This window comes from Lontra canadensis, unplaced genomic scaffold, assembly GCF_010015895.1.
Source record: "Lontra canadensis isolate GAN:19392208 unplaced genomic scaffold, GSC_riverotter_1.0 scaffold23, whole genome shotgun sequence".
NCBI classification, from domain to species: Eukaryota; Metazoa; Chordata; class Mammalia; order Carnivora; family Mustelidae; genus Lontra; species Lontra canadensis.
The window spans coordinates 3506199-3524267 of NW_022631017.1; the positions used below are offsets into that span (position 1 = coordinate 3506199).

Below are 18069 nucleotides of genomic sequence, written 5' to 3' on the forward strand. Positions count from 1 at the left end.
AAACTCAGAAACAGAAAGTGAAACTCGCCTGAGCTGTTGCTCTGTCAGAGGGGTGGATGGAATTCTAAAAAAAAAATAAATAAATGACCTCATTTAGGAAGGAAATGATGTCAAAGGAGATTTAAACATAAAACTGTTGTATTAATTCTCCCACGATGATGAGTGTGGCGGGGTTTCATTGCTTGCTTTCTTGCTTCTTTTCGAGGAATCAATTCACACGTTTACATCAGTCCATCATCCAGCTGGGAGTTCCCGGTACTCCTCTCCCTCAAAGCCACCAGATCCTGAACCGCCTCACTCCACACAGCCTGCTGTATCCCGCTTCCGTTTTCCACATCCCAGCTCACTCTGGTACTTCGGGTTCTCCAAGAGAATTGTCTAAGGCCTAAGGAGTACAGGCCACCTGAGACCCGGTTACAATTTTGGGTTTTGGTCTCATTTAATGTTGTGCAGACAAAACTACTTCTTGAGGGACTTGTGTGGAAGAACCTTTGCTTGCCCCCAGATGTCCATCTCAGTTTTTTTTTTTTTTTTCCATTTTGCTGTATGGTCTTGATTTCCTTATAAAAATGAAGGGGACGGGGTGGGTGGGCAATTCTTCCCTTTTCCCTACTGGCTACAGAGTGGCACAGAATGACCTTGGGTGGGGGAAAAAAAAGCCATCAAGTTGTGAGCTGCATTGGCTAAAAACAGAAAGCAGGTTTTCCAGAAAACCTCACTAAGTGGCCAGACATCATTGCCACAAAATAAGAAAACAAAACAAAATAAGTTTTAGCAAAAGTTAAGTGGGCTTCCAGAAACTTGATCCTTCTGCTTTCCAACGAGTGGTGCATGTCTCAACAGCAGGGCCAGTCGCGTCACAAAAAAAAGCTCTTAAATAAAAGCTTCACAAAAATAACAATCCCTTCTTAAATGTCAGCTCCAGGGTACCCCCGACATTTCAGGGAAGATCCGGTGTCCCTCGTTCTGTCTAAATAACCTATACGGAGAAGAATTGCTTCTTCACCACTTACGGAACGAGGTACTCTTTTGCAGGATTTGCAAGAAAAACACCTGAGACAAGTAAATGCTGTATGGAGGAGTATATGTGCGTGTACGTGTGTGCGTGCGCGCACTTCAGTTTTCCCTGAATGGCTGCTCAGGCATCCCTTTCCATCCCTCTACGTCCTCGCTCCCTCCCTTGAGGCACACACATTGCGCACAGCCCTCAGTGTAGTACCCTTTTCTTCTGTGGTGGACCCTGCTTTTTGTTACATTCATAACTGAATTCATAGCTTCTTAACATCTTCACTCCCAAGGCCTCCCAGTTGAGTACCCTCTACTGGGAAGTCACCGAGAGACTTATCAGGGTACCCAGAAATAGAGACAAGGAGGAGAGAGATTCCCTTGCCTTTGCTCAGAGCTCAGAATTCAAATACAGAGCATCTGCTATCCACGCATTGGTTCCTACCTGGCCTTGCTTAGCACCTTCTGCAGTCCTGAGGGGAGAGCCAATGAAGGAAGAGCAGAGATGGGCGGAAAAGGAATTGGAGTAACCCAGTGTACCCAGCCCTGGCGGGCAGTCCAGCTGTCTCACCACCTGCACTTTCCCTATACCAACACCCGGACAGCTCTGGCAAGAAGACATCCTTCCTGGGGCCCCTGAGGAGTTTGCTGCCATCCCACAGGCAAACTGGCCTGGGCTCACTAAAACTGGCAGGCAGTTGAGTTGTCCCCAGAAAAACTTAGAGATGGTAACATGATCATCTTCTCCCAAGCCCCCTACCTTTGTAGATGCCCCCAAACCATTGTTTCCTAGAACTGGTCTCTAAAATGATTTCCAAATGATTGGGGCAGGGCAGCCAAGTGACTGGATTGTACAGTTTACCTGATACTCGCAGTAGGGTTGTTTGCTTGAATCAGTCAAGCTATGGCTTTTGGCTCTGACATGATTGTTAGCTACCCATTTCCACAGGAAGGAGAAACCAGCTTGTGAGGATCTGTAGGCCCTGCTCTCACTCACTGGTTATGAACAAGGTCTTCCCCTATCTCCTCCCTTGCCTTTTCAGACTGTTTTCAAATCCCATAAATATAAACATGTGGCTCTTCAACCGCATCTGTAGATAACTTCAGGGGTTTCCTGTTTACATGACAATACCCATTTCCCAGACAAATAAACTCTGCAGCAGAGAGCTGAGGTGTTTATTGGGCCACTGTTGGCTGGGATTGAGTTAACAGGAAATGCCCACTCTCAAAGCAGTGCCTGATGATAAGTTATATGGGGGGCAGGGGGCACAAGGGGTCAGACACACTGGACAAACGTCTCTCTTCCTCCGCCTTTTGTTTCCAGTGAGAACTGAAGCAGCCATGATGAACATGGCCAAGCCATCCGGGCCTCACAAAGCTCCCCAGCTATGCCGTTCCCTGGGACGTGAGGAGGAAGAGACGTGTGGACAGGAAAGCCAGGAGCCCCACTCATGACACCTCCCATCCTCAGAGAGACAAGCAGGTGAAGGGCTGGAAAAGGATGATGCACATCCACCTCTGGGGAGGGCCCTCGGTCTTCCCCCTGGCTATCCTGTTATAACGAGCAGTGTATTTTCATACCAGTTCTGTCAAGAAAGCCTGAACAAAGAATTGAGAGAGAGCCTTTAGCCCACTGGTTCTGGATTGGGGACGACTTTTCCTCCCAGGGAACATTCTGGAGACACGTCATTGTCACAAGTGGTGCAGTGCTATCGGCATCTAGTGGGTAGAAGCCAGAGACAGGCTGCTAAACCTTCTACGATGTGTAGGACCACACACCGTACACACACACACACACACACACACACACCCCAAAGAACTTTCCAGGCTGAAATGTCAACAAAGCCAAGGTCTAGCCCGATGCCTCTCCATATGCCAAAAAACTGAGACCCAGAGGAGTAAAGCCATTTGCCCTGAACCATGCTGCTGGACAAAGCTGGAGAGAAAGGAAAAGCCACTCTGCCCACCTCCCATGCAATGCCTTTGAAAGCTACACAGATGTCTAATAAAAAAGGATAAATAAATATACATCTTCAAAGAGCTGCAAACAAGTTCACTGGCCTAGGTCTCACCCACGTGATTTCAGGATGTCTCCTAGTCTCAGAAATTAGCAGTCTCCAAGATTTCTCAGAACATGATGCCAAAGGGGTAAGAATGAGCAGATCTCAAAGGAGGCCTCTCTCTCTAGCGTCACGTGGTCCACTGGCCCGCGCCTGAGCATCTCCACCTCACGGTTTCTGGTCCTTCTTTTAGAACTGTGGTAAGCGAAGGCGGACAGATAGCACAGGACAGAAAAAGAGCAGCCAGTCTACCCCAGGCCCTCAACCTTATCAAAGGGGAGGGACTTACCAAAAATACACAATAGCCCGTTAAAAACAAACAGATCTCCAAACCCTAATCCTGCTGCCTAGTAGAATTTTTCTGAGGCTACAGCTCTCCAGGCCAAGGTCCATTTTTACTTACCCTTGAGCTTTGACTGATTTTGTTTTTAAGAACCCAAAAGGGATGTGGGAAGCAGCTAGATTATCTCCTATGGCAGGGCTGCCTGAGATCTTCTGACCCTAGCCAGGAAGAAATTCACTCGCCAGCAACTGCTCACATGCCCCTTGGACTGCAGAGCCCACTGTCTTTTATATCCAGTCTGGTCCCTTTGTCAGAGTAAAGGGGCTTTACTCAAGGATGGGGTGGGCGCGCTCTCCTTCAGACACAGGCTGACAAGGAAATGAGTTCACTGCTAGACCCTTCACCCACACCTCTGTAGGAGTAGGACGAACCAAGAAGGCAGTGCTCAGCGAAATGTTTTAACCTCTCACCAGTCACAGAGAACCCCGCTCTCCTCTGGCCCTGGCAAGTCCTAGGGCCAAGAAGGGCCCAGGTGTAGGCAGGAGTAGGCGTCAGACTAGAGAAGAAACCGCGGCTGAGAAAAGACCCAAAGTACACACGTAACAAAACCAAAAAAGCCATTTTATTGAAAATTAAATCAAACTTCAAATTAATATTACAATCATGAGAAAAATGCCAAATAATTCCATTTACAGTTGCAACATACAATACAAATAGTCCCTTTGAAGTTGAAAGTAAACTCATCCACAATCATGGCCTGTGGCACAAAGCAGAATTTGTACAATATGTGCAGGGAAAGCAGATCTTGGGCAACAGCAATTGGAAAAATAAAAATGAAAAGCTTGTATTTACACAAAATGCTACAAACATTTTTTTGTTCCACAGAAATCTAAGAATGGTAAAGCATATCCAAAAAAAAAATGGAATTTTATTCAGAATACCTAAGAAATTACTGTAACTTATGGTTTTGGCTGATATATTTCAAAGTACTGCATTAAAAAGCAAACAGTTATTTGTAAACATGAAGTAAACAAACATCTAAAAAATTCTCACACAGAAAATATTTTTTAAATGCATTCTCTTTTGAAGAACAACAAATTCAAGGTTTGCCAGAGTCCTCTTTATTTATGATTGTTCTTTCGAATGTCATAAAAGTCGTTATTGTCTTCACTCATGCTTTGTGTTTCCATGTATTAACCTAGACTCTGAGTCAGTCCCTTTCCTGGGAATGAAGGGAACTCTTAAGGAGCACACACATCTCCTCCCCTCTGGGTTTGCAATGGTTGGTCCCTAATGGTGTGGATTTCTCTGCTCATTTTTAAAAGGCCCTGGGGGCAGGGTGGGGGTTGGTGAGACTGTCTGAAGAGCAAACCATAGTTCATTGGTCGAGTCTCTCAGTTCCAGGCTGGAAGTCATTTCACTCATCTAAAACCAACACTGTGGTATGTTCTGGAACCCTGACACTGGTCACACTTTGTGAGACAACTAAAACAGACAGAAAGCGGCTGAGCTGGTCACGCCGAAAACTCCAGCAACGTCTGTGCTACAAAGAGAACCGTGCTCTTTGAACCTGAAGGAAATACAGAGTGTTGGCTAGTACGCGGTTCTGTGGTAGGAGGAATAGTCGGGCTTTGCTTTGGTCTTGAAATCACAGATCATATACATGACCCAGTGCAAATTAAGGGTTCGGTTAAAAAAAAAAAAAAAAAAAGAGGAGGGGGAGGGAATATTTAACCCCCAGGCTGAAAAAGGGCAGAATTCAATCCAAGAAATGTGACTTACCCCTTTGGAGTGGTTGGAGTGAGGGTGGAAGGAAGAAGTGCTTGAATTTTTCCCAAGGAAAAAAAAAACTTTTTAAAGTGTTTCTGGGTTGCTGCCTGCAGCCACTATAATAACATTTCAACACAAAAGCATCCCTAAAGTCACTTAGTATGTGTACTGTAAACTTAAAAAAGCCCTTTTAACATTAAAAAATAATGTACAAATATAGTACCTTTTTTATTAAATAGGGTACAGCTGGCACTGGCGGTAACATTTTTATGTCAATTAATTAAAATTGAAATGTGTAACCAGACACTGGCTTTTTTAAGTGCTGCTGAAACAAACACACATATTTTACACTTAACAAATAAATGGACAGTGGCGTGCTTCAAGCTACCACACACAAACAATAAATAGTATCAGTTACTACTTCCATCTTAGTTAAGTAATAGAAAAGTGGCTTATTTATCTAAGCATACTTGGTATACAACCTTTAGAAGGCAGTGTTTTGTTTTGTTTTGTTTTGTTTTGTTTTGCCCCCGACTTTTGTTGGGAGGAGTCAGGGTGGTCGTAAGGGAGGCCCCCAGGCAGAAGCACAGGGCCAGATGCCCCCACAACACACACCATCCCACCAGGCTTGACGGCCCATGAAGCGGGCCTGGGAATGACTACAGAGAAAGGGTCCTCAGAGGCTGGGGACAAATCTCTACAAGGTTCTGCTCAGTGGGGGCACAGAACTGAAACAAAGGGGTCCCCCGGACCGGTGAGGGAGCCAGCAGGGATTTGCCCAGTGGTGTCATGGAGTGATCCTGGCTTGGATTAAGGTCACGCTGAGAATTTGCCAGGTGGTCGCCAGGAGTGGCCAAAGTGCATCCTACAGGAGGGCTTCTGCTCAAATTCATACACAGTAGTAGACACCAAACTCCACATGGCCTTGCCTTCCTTTGACCCCAAGGGGTTTGATATGGGTCCCCAAGGCCCTACATTAACTCAGCTCAGCTGTCTGCTGGAAGTCTCCAGCTCCTTCAGATGACAGGGCTCCCATGAGACAATGGCTAAATCTGCTCCTTTAAATGCAGATTCCGCAGAGAGCTGCCAGTGGGGCCTCAGGTGAGGCAGATCTGGGTTCTCCTGACTTACTGTTTGGTAAGGCAGGTTAGTTAAGAATCCCCGGTGCAACTTGGCTTTACTGTCCTATGTGTATCATGATCAGTCCTTAAGCCACATGGGTGGCTTTAAGCTGTGTCTTCACTATGAAGCCTGGCGATTTAGAGTTTTGCTTTAACTAGGAAACCACAGAACATTTTTCTGCAGTTCAATGATTCACTTGTGCTTGTCTTTTTAATATGACAAGAGTCACCATTATTCAAAAGAAACTGGGAAACCACATCACTCCAGCATTTCATGCTAATAAAGGGCAACATGAGTGATACAGGGCTAAGAGTTGGTTTTTAAATCCCTAATTATTGCTTTAGAAGGCAAAGCTGTGTCAGAGGCAATCCAAGGTCTGAAAGAACGAAGCATAACATTTCCTTCATACATCACAAAAAACAAGCTACATCTAAGATATTTGGAGATGGACGTATTTGTGAAAATCACATTGTGCCTGGATGAACTGAAATTGCTTAGCAATATTTCAGATATGGCTCTAGCCCACTGAAGAAATTTGTTATTTAATAAAGAGCACTTTTAGAGACCGAAGTCAACGTATCAGTACACTAAGAAATGTTTCAAGGGTCCAAATGTCATTAAATAATTATAAATATATCTTTAAAGTTATATGACCATTCACGTTAGCAAGTTACCTCAGATTTTACACATATTCATAATTTAAAAAAAAAAAAAAAAGAAAACAACACACAGCCAAACGCAAACACTATCTATACCATTATGGCTATAATAAGGTATTGCCATTTTGAGTTTTGCATAAAAGGAGAAAGGTGCAGGGACAGGGCAGGGGTGGTGTTGAGGGATGGGATTTCTTTTTGGTTAAATGGGAAAAGGAAACAAAAGAAGTATAAAAAAGTAAAATGAAATCATCTATCTCAATCAGTATTTTTTTGAAGTCACTTTCTTAAAGTAGGAAAGGAAAAAAAAAAAAAAAAACCAAGAACAAAAACTGAACCAAATAGTTCAGATGAGAACTCACGGCAAGTCTGAAAGCAAAGTTTGGGACAGTGACTCGGAATGGATGGTACTGTGATGGAATCATCCATTCTCCCTCTTTGCCCTTGATGTGCACCTCGACCGGTTTTGGAAGCTGGTCTGCAGAGTGCACGGGTCCAGACATAGCCGCCACCACGAGGGTGTGTGGTATCAAAGCACAGAGAGGAAGTGGCTTTGCTCTTCTTCCTCCTGAACCTGGAGTCCACCTCTCTGACTTGCCATGGGAACAGATGATTTGTGGTAACAGGCCAAACAACAACACAACAAAAAAATACCTTTTTCCTTGGTTTGTAAAAGTACATTTTAAGTAGAGAACAACCTGGAACCTAGATAGGATGGTGTCTCTCGGGCCTTTTGCTTCTCAGTATCTCTACCCTCTTAACGGTTGGAAGATCATGACTGAGTGAGGGAATGAAAAATCTTCTAAAAAATAGGCACTTTGTAGATAGCTCATTGATATACATATATATGCACTCTCTCTATATATGTATATATTGATACATTTGGGATGCGGCTCCCAGATACCGCTGGGCCACTGCTGAGGAAATTTCAATATGGTCGCCAAACAGATTCATCCATTCTGCCACTAGAATTCAAAACAGTTGGGGAACTGCTGTGGCTTCCATCAGCGTCAACACCATCATTCTGGTTAGGCAAATTTGGATTTAATAGCGTGCTGCCATTCGAGGTGGTGGTGCATGGCGGAAGCATTCTGGAAGGAGACCGATCTCCCCCCGGCACCATGGGGAACTGATAGGATCCTGACGAAGTGCCATAGTAGAGATATGGAGTGCTGCTGGTCTGGAAGGGTCCACTCTGGCTTTGGGAAGAGCCGGGGTAGGGTGGTGGCAGGTAGGTGTGGTAGTGGGTGGTGGCGGACATACCGAGGGACATGCCTGAGGTGACTGGCGGGGTGTAAGTAAAGGTGGCTGGATAGTGCATTCGTGGGTTGGAGAAGCGGCTCTCAGTGAGGGATGAAATGCTTGGGAACTGCCTGGGGTCTGAAAAAGGGCCCAGTTCTGAAGCACCTAAAAATTATAACAGAAGATGGGAGGAAAAAATCTGTAAATATCAATTAAAATAATGAGAGAATTTTTACAAGAAAAAAAAAAAAAAACCTTTAGCTTCCCAAAAAGGAACAGCAAGCCACAAATAGACCTTCAAATGCACTGGTCACTACACAGTTTTGTTTTGTTTTGTTTTTTCACTTTACAGTACTTAAGTCCTTCACCCCCCGCCCCCGAGAATCCCAAAGGGTTTTAAAAACCCCAATGTGTGCTAGGTCTTATGTGTAAACCAACCCAACACACAGATTCACTCACCAGACTTAAGACTGAATCCTCATTGATTTTTTTTCCCTCTCTTTTTGTTTCTCGTTGCACCTCAAGTATTTGAAAGAGATGTTTTTACTAAGTAGGACAAGTTTCTTTTTCTCCGCCCAATATAAAGAAATCCCAAAATGATCAGTTTTGCTATTGGTACTCTTGGCAGGGCCCCTTCATCAATGAAGGAACTCCAAAAAGATACCCTAAAATGTTCCTATCACTTCTTTTCAGTTCTTAAAATCACCTATAGTCTTTGTTTTATTCATCATCTTAGTAATGGATGCCAAAAAATTCATACCAGATTTCAATGTATTCTGGAACTATCTTATTTTTCTGGGGCAGTGGGGGAGAGTCTAGCCCTTAGAAATTCTCCTGAGGGTCATAAACTAAATTAAGTAGGTTGGGGAGAAGTTGCATCTCGAGCCTTGATGGGTAACCTAGGGCTTATTCAGGCCAGGTGCCAACAGCCTCTTTTGTGAGAGGCTCCATGCCGGGCAGGCGGACAAGGAAGAGGGCGCCTCCCTCAGCATCCATTCACCAGGCCCCTGTGCCACATCCTATAGAATTAGCTTCAGGCTAACTCCAAGTGGTACCTGGAGGCAAAGTTTGTTTTGCTCTAAAATGTAAAGTCCCTTAACTTCTAAAGCCAACAGTGTGGCTCCTTTGTAGCTATTTCTGGTGCTTAAACTTATAAAACCATAGTCATAAAGCACTTCATGTGAAAATCAGTGTTCTGAAATGCCTGAAAAATTAAGAGTGGTGATCTTTAAAGACTGGGTTATGATTTTCAAAAATTGACAGAATTAGGACAAGGCCTTTTATGATCCCAGCGTTCTTAAGATTTTGTCACATCTAAAACCTTCCAAGTCTTTGCGTCTGCCGTGTTTGCTTTTCCTACAGTTTTCATCCGTAAGGGAAAGCACTTAGTGCTCCATCAAGGCCTCCGTCAGGAGGTACATCCTCAGTCCCGTTTTTATTGAACTCTTGTTCTTGGATGCTACAGTGTTTATTAAAGGAACGATCTTAATGGGTTTCCTTAAAGGTGCTGACTGAGAGTTGTGGATCTTTGTTAAAATGCACACTGCCTGGGATCTTCATAAGGGCCAGGATGTGCGTTTGTCATCAAAAGCGACAATTTAAAAAGCGATACCTAGTTTAAAAAAAGTTGTTCTCAAAAATCGGACAGTACCAATCAGCCGGCCCCGCCCAGCCCCACCCAGCAATTGTTAATAACAAGTCTCACCTGCCTGGCTCTTCTTACTGAGAGTGGAAGGCCAGAGGCAGAAGTCAGAGGTGGCAGTGTCATCATCTGTAAAATGAGGGGGATGAACTCTAAGTTCCCTTCCAGCTCTAACCACTCTATCACCACCGGGAACTCCGAGACAGGAGGAGAAGCAACAGTCTGAGGGGGAGGGGGAGGCAGAGAAGTTCCCACCCCTCCTGAGTGCTTTCCCGGAATCCGCAGGCCCCCAAGCAGAGGGTAAAGAGCTAGTGAGCAGCTTCGAATACCAGAAGCAAACACTTTCAAGATGACACACCAAAACTCACACACTCTGGGCAGTTTACTCTCTGCTCTCTACAAAGTCTTCTATCTTCCACCGGCCTCTACCTCACCCCTCCCGGATGCAAAATCCTAACCGGCTCCAGTGTTCAAATGTGGGCCGAGTGATTCTGAGAGAGGGCAAACGGGATCAGGTGAGGCGTAGGGTCTCTCGAGCCCCGTGCCCGTGCCCTCTGCGGAAGGAGCCACACGCACGACGTGAGGGCCCCAGATGTTCCTCGGCGGGCCTTTTCCTTGCAGAGCAGCTAGGTGAACTAGTGCTGGCGCCGCTAATAGTTCTAGGCAGGCCACTTCTGTACAGATTAAGTTCAATGTTCAGCTCATGTGAGAGAAACCAGAATAATGTGGACAATTGCAAACAGAAAGAAGTCACACTGAAAACACCACCATTTGCCCCCCACAGAAGCACAAAGCTCACACAGACAGGCTTGTCCATGTTAAAAAAAAAGAAATGCTTCTCGTGGGTATCTGTACTTAAAATATGCTGTAGTCATAATTAACATTCCATGTGGTTTCCCTTATTTTGATGCAGAAGCCTCATTAAAACCCTTGATGTGGGGCCCTGCCAGTAAACTCCAATATGGTTTTGAATTTATTCCTCTACCCCCTCACCTTCTCTATTTTACCTGAGACATTTTGCTGATGTTTTTATTACCCATCACATGCCAGGATCACTGTACCTTTCTGGTTTATAGATGCCAGCTAATGGAAATTGACATTCATTTTTCAATTAATGAGCTCTGGTTGTGGTTTATAGAAAACAATGCAACAAATTTCTGCTAGGCTGACAGAATGTGGACCAATCACTTTGAGTCATGTGAGACTGTAATGTCTTGAGGATTAACTCCTTCTGGGCAAAGAGAGCTAATGTGGACTTTAAAGGGATTATACAGTCATTTTTATAACTAACAAAAAATGGGATTTTCTGGAATTCCCTTAATCATGTTGTGTTACCAAGAAATGTTTCTGAAACATACTGCAGTGTGTTCTGCATGGAGAGACATTAACAACTCGTTACAGTTTCACAGGAGATCCTTTATGTAATAACCTAAGGTGAGGAGACGGAATTCTAAAAAGAAAAACATAAAGCCCTTCCTAATCTTCAGTTTATAATCATTTTTGCAGAAGCAAATGATATAATTAAATTTCCTTTCACTAAATAAGGTTGCATCCATAATTTTAATCTGTTTTTTATGTGAACTCGGTGTCCTTGTAGATGGCCTTCTACTTCTACTTTTACTAAACTATGCTAGTTAGCCTCAATAAAACTACAAACTTAAAAAAAAAAAAAGACCTGGATATTATATCAACAACGGTAAAGAAAATGTATTATCTACTTATTGAGGGGTCACGGATAAAAGCCTGGAGAGTTCTAAAAGTACTAACACCTCAATCTAACTTTATAAATGTGAAAACAAAACTTAGTAACTGCCCCAGGGAGGTGCCTTGTCGCACAGAGCTCCCCCGAGCCAGTTTAAAACTCCTGCCTCCAACTGGCTGATTAAATAAAGCCAGTACTGCCAGGAGTTACTTGAAGCCCAAGATAAACATGGGGCATCTTCCCAACGGGCTGGTTTTACTCGGCTTGGAGGTAGGGCATATGGGACAGTAATAGGATATGTATGGAATAGAACACTTGGGTGAATTTTTAGGTAAACAAATTAAAAGAGACTTGAACAAAGTTTTGTACTTACAAAGTTTTAGACTATGTCCTCCAGATTCCCTATAGCACCCATTTACCCTCCTCTGCTGCTTGGGGTATCTGATGGCAATGTCCAAATTCCTCACCTACTGCTTGGATAATCAATTCTAAGCTAACCCATTAACACACAGGCAAGCTGAGATCCGGAGAAGGGGAGCTGTGTACACTACAGATCATACAGCCTGAAAGATGCAGAGTCATGACCTCTTTGCAATCTTAGTTACCCGTAAGGAATGTGGTTGACACAATCACAGGTCCATGCATTTCTTGCCTTGAAAATCTAACTTTACCTGAGTATTTCCATAGGCTCTTCTGGAGCCTCTGTGTTACCCCAGGGAGCGTTACTATCTTTGGGATATCCTGACAGCTCTTTGAGGCCTTGTTGGAGCTAATCTGCTAAATCGTGGGCAATTAGTTCAGTTGCTGGTGGCATAATGTGAATGAGATCGAGGTCAAGGGTTTGATTCCCGTAGGACCTGCTGGTTTCCTACAGACATGTTTCATTCCAGCTCTGCTATCTGCACCTCTGGCCACGGTCAGATAGCCTGCGAAGGAATGCAGCTCTCATAAAGAGAGTTGCAAGAAACTTGCTCATTAACACAGCAGCAGCAAGACCTAATATATGTGAGGAGACTATATTAATAAAATGCGCAGGAAGCTCAAATAGAAATAAAATCAATATTAAAAATCTTTTTAAAGTCTTGCCTCTTCCTCCCCCAGCCTCCCCAAGGTCTACAGGGATAAAGGAAATAGCCTCTCTTTACCCACTGGGTCATCAGGGCAAGCAGAAAGCATAGTGGAAGGAGTAAAACCAAAAAGATAAGGGGGAATAAAAGAGAATCCCTGATCTTTGGGTCCTGTGGCCTGCAATCCCCCACCAGCATCTTTCACACATTGCTTTCTAGTGCCAGTGACTTTGGCTCATCCCTGACTCCTCACTCAACAGTGGGCTGCTGAGGACAGGATTTGTCTAATCCTTGTTTGTCTCCCCCTCAGTGCTTAATCACAATACTACTGGACATTTCTAGGCCTTTACCTAGCACTCTCATATACACCTTCTCACTGACTAGATACTCAGTAAATCAGGGTTGGTTGAGAATGGGCAAGGCGATCTCTAGAATGAAAGAAAACAGGAGTCTGGGAACAGTAACAGACTGGGCACTTGCCATTTGGGACTGTCAGCTGGGAAACACTGGGCACGCCCATCATCTTCTCCCTGAAGCCGAATTGACACACCCCAGTGGAGGCGACAGGTCAGGCACAGGAAAGGAAGAGGGGCCCTGCAGCCGGGGGAACAGAGCTGGCACAGGCAGCGTCCCTTGCCCTCCTCTGCAACGCGAAGGCATCCGTGTACAGAATGAAAAGCCATCATGCTTCCCCACAATGAGGTGTTAACTTCAAAGCTTCATTGGGGCCTTTTAAATGGCAGGAGTTATTGCTTCGACAAATCTCGAATAAAGCCCAAGAACTTTTTATTGACCCCTTCGTGGCATTCTTCCTCTGGAAACGTATAGTCCTCAACTCGCCACAGAGCTCCTTTCTTGAAGAATCTTCTTCCCCTTCGACAATGTTTTTTGGCTGCCATGCCCCACCTGCTCTATTCTATAACTCCTTTTTTCCCTCTGGTGTCAAGAGCAGTTCCTTCCCATATCTCTCTTTTGGGCCCTTAAGAGTTGCTACTTTACTGAATTATTAGCTGTTTCTTAGCCTATTCTCTCCCAACTATAAAGCACTGGGTGTAAAGGTCATGATTTCTTTTCCTCTCATATTGCTTCTATACTCCAGGAGCTTAAGTGTTTTGGTTTTTGCTTTTTAGGGTATGTATATGGATGGATGGAGATAATGAGTGAATAAGTAAATCAGTCTGGGAGTCAGGAACTCTGTAGGATAGTTAATACATTTCTGACAAGTTAAAAAAAAATAGATACAAAAAGCGTTGAAGCAATACTGACATCAGACCTAACAGCATCCCAATACGACTCCGAAGAATCCATCCTTATAAAACTCTCTTTAAAGAGTGGTCGAAGCTCTTCCTGAGTGTCATGACATCACTGGACCTCATGTTTTGGACAGTCCATCCCCACTAGTGAACAGATACTGCTGTCTCTCCGCTGGTGTCATTCCCAGTACCCTCAGAGCCAGGATCCGGGTACCAGTCTGTGCAGGCGCCATGCGGAGAAGAGATGAGGGAGCAAGAGGGCCAGGCCACAAATACAGGACCTGAGGGAAGGGAGGGGAGCGAGCCCACTCTTCTGCTGCTGGACCCTAGGGCACCTGCTGTCACCGAGGTGGTGGTATTTATGTGGAGTAGGTAGAAAGGTGACAGAGGGTAAAACTCACACTCTGTCTGAATTTCTGGAACAGTAGACAGAGCAAGTACGTGAGAGGCATCAAGAATCAGAGGTGACTCTTACAGATGAAGAAAAAGAAGCCTAGACACAAGGTAAATCTGAGGTTCTTCTGGCTCTGCTGCTCTGACTCAGCCTGCCAGTGGGAAAATGTGGAGGATCAGTCTCGAGGGGTCTTAAATCTGCATTCTGTGGAAATGCATAGGGACAGGGAGAAACCTCCTGCTTACACATCGCCTTCTCAGGCCACACAGGTGGCAGAGCCTGACAACCACCCCCCCCCCCAGGCAAAGGTCAGCCACCTTTCACAAAGCATGATGGGACACCTCAGCCATGGCGGGGAGGAAATGAGGAGGAGGCTACTGGCATATTTTCAGAGTCATCTGTTCTACTTTTCCAAGGTCATGTCCCACTGCTCCTCCGTATGAACTGTCCTCTTCACGGCAGGACATACACTCAGGACCCTCACAGGAGTTTTGCTCATGCTCTCCCCAGACTCACGGCCCCCCACTCTTCTCTCTGCCAGACCAAATCTGGGCAGGCACCATCTTTAAAGCTCACCCATACATTAAAACTTCCCAGGATGCAAAGTCTCATCATCTTTTTTTAATCATATACCTCCTAAGCTTTTTTGCGCGTAAATTTTGCTCCTTGCATCTTAAGGTATTTATCATTGTTTTTAGAGAAGTATTTTCATTTTCCAGCTGAAGAAAAGTAAATTAAGGATAAGAACCATGTATTCTTTTAAATCCTACCTACATAGTATGATGCTAAGACAGGTACTTCCAAAAAATGTGCCTCACAGATGAACAACTAACATAATCTCAAACAGGCAATAGTACAGAAGCAGAAATGCTATGTAAATATTATCCAAAAATCAATTTTAGACTATATGCAGAATAGTACTTTGCATTTTCCAAACTGAGGTTTTAAAGGATTTTCCCATCAATTTTCTTAATTTCCCTGAATTTGTCCCCTCACACTAAAATGACCCAGTATCTATCTCTAAATTAGTTTTACTTGTAATTACATTAGATAATAATTGGAAAAATATACCCTATGTGGAAGAAGTGTAATAGATCATACCGATGAAGAAGGAACCAGCAAAAAGTAGAATGTGAAACCAAATTTTTTAAGATAATGAAAGGTCAGACTAGCAAACTCCATAGTTTTGCAAAAGAGAGGAAAAGTGCCTCAACTATCCAGGATAAATATTTATTTTCCGTGTTGTAATGAATTGTACTTTTCCACTGCATGCTCACAAAATCTGGAAGACCAGCTGATCCCAAGGCTAAGAAAGTATGTTATGCTGAAGGAAAGAGAGAGGGAAAAAAACAAAGAAACAACAACCTGGCAGTTTCCAGAAACTTCAGCCATTCCCTAAACCCACCCAAATTTTGAGGATATTGTTGGAATAACATATTTCCTCTTTTGAGGGGAGAGGAGGCCAGCGGTAGGAGATGTGGGAGTGTACATGCACACACATAGGGAGGGAGAGTAGGAGAGAAGGAAGGAACCAGAGGGTTGGGGGGGCAGAGAAACGGAGGAAAAATGAGAGAGATCTTCTTGCTGGGCCTTGATTAAGAACTTTTTAAAGGCTAGGAAGGGTGGGTAGTCTTTGAAACCAGATCCGCTGCAGGAAGGAGGCCAGCACCCAGGACACCGTGTCTTTCAGAAGAGGCCACCCACGGTGCCGTGGCGGTCATATGACTGCTCTGTCACATCCTGAAGCCATTTCCAGCCCATGCACACGTCTGTGCTCCCATTTAGAGAGGATGGGATATATTGGGAACACACATATGGAAACACTTTCAGAGAATCAGTTTCCATGAAATTCATAATGAGCCAAGTGGCTTCAGATGTGGTTGCGCTCCTCCGATTAGCCAGAAAAAAAAAGGGTGGGGGGAAGGGGGGTAAAAGTAGGGAAAAGAAAAGGACAAATCCACCCTTTCAGACCTTATTTCAGTTTCAGAGAAATTAAAAACCACTAATGACTTATGGCTACCTGGAGCCACAATTAAGAGAGGACACACTAGGAAAAAGAGGGAAAGAGGTTTAAAAGCAGTAGTCTTCCCCTCCTAAAAATAACAGCTTCAGTATCGGATATCTTATCTCCAATCACGGGGAGGCTTTCCTGTGATAGTATCTGCCTCCAGTGGCAGGATTCATTCTCCAGCGGGCAGGAGGCAGTGCGCATGCGCAAGCGGGGCAAAGGCGGGGTGGAGGGGCGGGCGAAGGATGCGGAGGGAGGCGGAGGCTCCAAGACCCGCTCTTATTTGATAACATATGTGGCCAATTAAGATTATTTTAAAAATTGCAACTAAATGATAAATTGTTACTAAGTAAATCTTTAAAAAAAAAAAACCTGAATGCAGAGGGGACGGCCTGGTATTTTCCTGTGGCCTGCGCGAGTGGTAACTCAGACTATATTAAAAGCAGAAATTTATGAACTAGTTGAGATGTTCTATATTAGACACCAAAGCCTGACTGATAGGAGGGCATGAAATACAAGAAAGGAACAAATGGGGGAGGGTTTTTAAAGAGGGACCTATAACTGAGTATTAGTAAGTTAAAACATTATTTTTGTATCGAAACAAAAAAACAGGCATAGTATGGAGTAAAATTCACACGAATTTTAAGATAAAATGAGAAACATGAAAGTGCTCTCCTTGCAGGAGCTGGGGTTGTTTGGGGTTATTTCAACAGGTTGCGGAGAGCAGGAGCCATGAAGGAACCCTGGAGTTTCCTCTGCCCTTTGGGGTACTTCAGTGGAAACATCTGAGGAGAGTTTCTCTTGAGTTTGGTAGCAAGCCTAAGCCTGACTTAGGCTTGGAGTGCTAAGTGTAGGAGTGCTCTGACTCCAGGTTGCTTGATGATGGGCTGAGAACGGCACTGGCTGTTGCTTCCCAGAGCAATCTTCGCTCCACTCCAACCAAAGGAATCCTATACGTGATTTAATAGTCGTGGTATCCCATGCCATGGCCGGTTCTCCTGAGAGGAAGGACTGGCTAACCAGATAACTGAGAGCAGATGGCTCTGATTGGCAGAGGATCTCTGCTGAAACACTCCTACCTGCGTGACGGCACTGAATCCTCCCCTGGCCCTGTGAGGTAGAACGTGTCACTAATCCCACACTGTGATGACCAACTGAAGCTCAGAGAAGTGAAGTGATTTCCTCAAAGTTGCAGACCATTAATGGGTGGCCGGGACCTGGCCCCAGACCTGTGGAGCTCAGCTACCCCATCTTGTCTTCCAAGCAGGGAATCAGTGTCATTTTCATGGCAATTCTAACTGCATGGCCACACCCACCTGAAGGGCAGTGATGGAAAGAGGCCTGATCAAAGGTCAAAGATAGCCCTGGGGATGGGGATGAGGACAGGGATGAGGATGGGGATGGGGCAGAGATGGGGATGGGGATAGAGACAGGGATGATGAGGATGGGGACAGAGATGGGGATAGAGATGGTGATGGTGATGCAGTGTGAAATGGGGAGGCTAATACATGCCACCAATTTGCCACGCTTGACTCAGCCCCCAGATTCTCATGTAGTCTTTGCCACTAATGTTCTAAGCAATCTTGTTTTCTATTCGTCAGGTTCTCTCTTCAGATAACGCCCTTGTAAGTGTAACCTGGCAAAAGGACACAGCAAGTAGCAAATGTCTCCATCTCGAAAGGAAATCCCTTCCTACCAGTACCACTTGAACTAGTGGAGCCAGAGAAAAAGAAAACGGAAAGATTGGGTCCAAGCTAGAAAAGACATGAGTTGAGAATCACTATCCCGAAAGTCCCCATTTACCCCGCCTAACACCCAACTCCAGTCCCAACTGAACTATTCTGTAAAAAAGGACAGCAGATCAG

General features: G+C 44.6%; 1 protein-coding gene and 1 long non-coding RNA gene across 8 annotated transcripts in view; both read right to left on the reverse strand.

Moving 5' to 3' along the window:
• The window catches only part of RUNX2 (RUNX family transcription factor 2), a 225351-nt gene that overhangs the window by 100149 nt on the left and 107133 nt on the right, over positions 1-18069 (reverse strand). For 2 of the 7 annotated variants that reach the window (XM_032862023.1, XM_032862021.1), the window contains 2 exons: positions 9844-9909; positions 7200-8303 (listed from right to left, as the gene is read on the reverse strand). The exons of 2 other annotated variants lie outside the window; for them this stretch is intronic. In XM_032862023.1, the coding sequence (XP_032717914.1) occupies positions 7825-8303; positions 9844-9909 (545 nt within the window). In that variant the 3' untranslated portion in view covers positions 7200-7824. Of the gene's footprint in view, positions 1-7199; positions 8304-8597; positions 8658-9843; positions 9910-18069 lie in introns of those variants that run through there. 3 more of the 7 variants (XM_032862025.1, XM_032862022.1, XM_032862027.1) reach the window with 3 other exon arrangements.
• LOC116870398 lies at positions 3949-7197 on the reverse strand. Its single transcript, XR_004383210.1, has 2 exons — positions 5131-7197; positions 3949-4918 (listed from the first exon to the last, which is right to left on the reverse strand). It is a non-coding gene; the product is annotated as an uncharacterized LOC116870398 (long non-coding RNA).